At 35.0% G+C, this 3485-nt stretch overlaps 1 protein-coding gene across 1 annotated transcript; it reads right to left on the bottom strand.

The window, feature by feature from the left end:
- Window positions 1–263: 263 nt before the first annotated feature.
- Window positions 264–626, bottom strand: LOC110573099 (programmed cell death protein 6-like). Its single transcript, XM_044912202.1, has one exon. The coding sequence runs from the start codon at window positions 624–626 to the stop codon at window positions 264–266; it is 363 nt and encodes a 120-aa protein (XP_044768137.1).
- Window positions 627–3485: the final 2859 nt, after the last annotated feature.

Genomic DNA, 3485 nt, shown 5'->3' with positions numbered 1-3485 from the left:
ATCATATCTTACCTCATGGTACAATTGAACAGTCTCAAATCAAATGTCTGTATGTGAATAATGATTATACCTATTGTTACATTTGCAGAAAACCTTATCAGCTTATACACATATGTACAGTCAGGTCCTCAAATGTTAATTATATAAAATCTAAAGGAAGGAGAACAGTATCTAAGTGCATCTGTGTCCCATTTATTTAAAGGGAGATTTGGCATTTTTAGTCTTCCTTCTGTAAGTCATGTTGCTATTTGCAAAGGCCAGTGTTATATGATGCTGGAGACCATGGACAGATACTGTTTATATGACACCTGAATCCAGATGTCCTGATCCATATGGTAGGGCCTGAATGTATTGGTCAACCTCTGCAAGACAATGCCCTGGATGAAGTCGTCAAATGTGATCTGCCCCTGTCCTTGTCTGTCAAACTTGCAAATGAGGATGTCATGAAACTGGTCAGAGAGCCAGTATCCAAAACCTAAGAGTGCTTGCTTGAGCTCGTTCTTGTCAGTCATCCCAGAGTTGTCCCTGTCATAGGTGTGGAAGATGTTCTGCCAGTCTGTGATGCACTTCCAGATACCAGTGAACTTGCTGATGTTTATGCCAGCCTTGTTCTCTCTGTCAAACATAGATATTGACCTGACAGTCACTGGATTAAATGTAGTCCATGTGCCTCTGGAAAATGTTCCACAAGAAGTTTTGGTCTGACAGCACCTCGCTTCCAGCTGGGACAGTGGGGGTCCCAGGGTAGGAGTAGGCAGCCATGGGCCCAGGCACACTGCTGGCTTGAGGAGGCCCAGGGCAGCTCCACTTCTGCCAAATTCTCCTATACTTTATTATTATATTATTTTCAATGTGTTTCTTTAATCTTGTTATTAATTGCTTTATGTAATTGGCTGCTCCCAGGTTAGGGACATAAATATTTACAGTTGTTGGACCCTCTTGTTGGATAGACCCTTTTCTTATGATACGATGTCCTTCCTCATCACTTATTACAGTCTTTGGTTTAAAATCTACTTTTTTTGATATAAGGATGGCTACCTCTGCTTTCTTTCTTTCATAAAAAGAAAGCAGGGGTATTTTTTATCATTAGCATGATAAATTGTTCTCCACTGCCTCACTTTCATTCCGGAGGTGTCTTTGAGTCTAAAATGAATCGCTTGTAGACAACTATATATGATGGGTCTTGTTTATCTAATCTAATACCTGTGTCTTTTGATTGGAGCATTTAGTCCAAATACCTTCAGAGTAATTATTGAAAGATATGAATTTAGTGTTATCGTATTACCTGTAAAGTCACTATTCCTGTAGATTGTCTCTGTCCCTTTCTAGTCTTTGTTTCTTTTTGGCTCTCTCCTTGCTCAAAGGATCCCCTTTAATATTTCTTGTAGGGCTGCTTTAGTGATCACAAATTTTTAGTTTCTGTTCGCCCTGGACACTCTTTATCTTTCCTTCTCTTCCAGATGACAACCTTGCTGGATAAAGTATTCTTGGCACCTTGAGTATATCATGCCAGTCCTTTCTGGCCTGCCAGGTCTCAGTGGACAGGGCTGGTGCCAGTCTCATGTTTCTAACCCTGTAGGTTAAGGACCTCTTGTCCTGAGCTGCTTTTAGGATTTTCTCTTTATCTCTGAAATTTGCAAGCTTCACTATAATATGTCAAGTCACTGACCTATTTTTATTGATTTTGAGGGGGATTCTCTGTATGTCCTGAATTTGAATGTCTGTTTCTTTCCCCAGATTAGAGAAGGTCTCAGCTATAATTTGCTGCAATATACTTTTTACACCCCTCCTTTCCTCTTCCTCTAGGACTCCAATTATTCTAATATTGTTTTGCTTTATGGTATTGCTGATCTCTCAAATCTTCCCCTTGTGATCTAGTAGTTGTTTATTTCTCTTTTTCTCAGCTTTCTCATTCTCCAGCATTTTGTCTTCTATATACTGACTTTCTCTTCTGCCTCATTTATTGTAGCAGTTAGAGCCTCCATTTTTTATCACTTCTCAATAATACCTTTTTTGATTTCTGCCTTTTTAGATATTAGCTTTTTTATTTCTCCATTAGAGATTCTCTAGTGTCTTCCCTGCTTTTTTCAAGCCCAGCTAGTATCTTTATAATCGTTGTTTTGAATTCTCACTCTGACATCTTACTTATATCCATATTGATTAAATCCCTGCCAGTGAGTACTCCTTCCTGTTCTTTCTTTTAGGGTGAGTTTTTCTGTCTCACCATTATGTCCAGAAAAGATTAGATGAATGAGAGAGAAAATACAAAAATAGTAAAAACAACACCAGGAAAATACACACTAAACATATGAGAAGAAAATAGAAATCAAAAAGAAGAAATAAATGAGAAAAATTCAAGAAGTAGAGCAGAACACAACAATAAACTAGATCCTGGATATATTTTGGTCTGTTTGTTAGAAGAAATTGATCCCGCAATTGGAAAGAAAGAAAAAGTTATATAGATACAAAAATATAACAGTACAATGAAAGGAAACCAAAAAGTTAAAATATATATATGTATATATAACATAAATATAACAATAAAAATTTAAAAAGATTTTTAAAAAATTGATAAAATAAGAAAATAGCTGAAAAGTAAAAAAAATATAAAACTGAAAGTCTAAAGAATAATAAGGAAAAAACACGAACACTATATACTGTTTTCCCCAGGAGCTGACGTTTTACATTTCTCTATGATCAGTAAACTTTTGGTTTCATTTGTATGATCAGTAAACTTTTGGTTTCATTTGTATGATCAGTTTCAATATCACCATTACAGTCCAGAGTTCTCTCTCTTTTTTTTATTTTGCATTTGTCTGATTAAAAATTGTAAAATGTCTTTCTCCATCAATATTCTTTGCTTTATCATTATGTGTAGTAAAAGAAAATTTCTGAGTTCTCAGTCATGGTCAATAGAAGCTAAAATAAAAAGACAAAAGTTGACTCCAGGGCTCTTTTGTACCTTCTTGAAAATTGATACATTATTTTGGGTAACCACAAAGGAAAACCAAGTTTTTTTCAGTGAAATAAAATAGGGAGCCAAGAAACAAACCAATAAGGTTGCCATGATCATTCAATGAGAGAAAGAATTGTCTTTTCAACAAATGGTATTGGGATAATAGGATATCAACATGCAAAAGCATGAGGTTGGACCCTTACATCTTGTACAAAAATTAACTTCAAATGGATCAAAGATTTAAATCTAAGAGCTACAACTATAAAAATCTTAGAAGAAAACATAGGAAGTTTTTATTACATTGAATTTGGCAATGATTTCTTGGATATGATGCCAAAGCACAGGCAACAGAAGAAAAAATAGATAAATTGGAATTCATCATAATTAGTAACTGTTGTTCATCAAAAGACACTATCAACAAAAATCTAACCCAGTGTTTGTAAATATTATATCTGAGGAAGGATTAATATCCAGAATATATAAAAAATTATTACAACTCAACACCAAAGAAACGGCCTAATTAAAAAAT

This window comes from Neomonachus schauinslandi, chromosome 2, assembly GCF_002201575.2.
Source record: "Neomonachus schauinslandi chromosome 2, ASM220157v2, whole genome shotgun sequence".
NCBI classification, from domain to species: domain Eukaryota; kingdom Metazoa; phylum Chordata; class Mammalia; order Carnivora; family Phocidae; genus Neomonachus; species Neomonachus schauinslandi.
The sequence above is the reverse complement of the archived record's forward strand: the minus strand, read 5'-3'. Positions and strand labels throughout refer to the sequence as shown.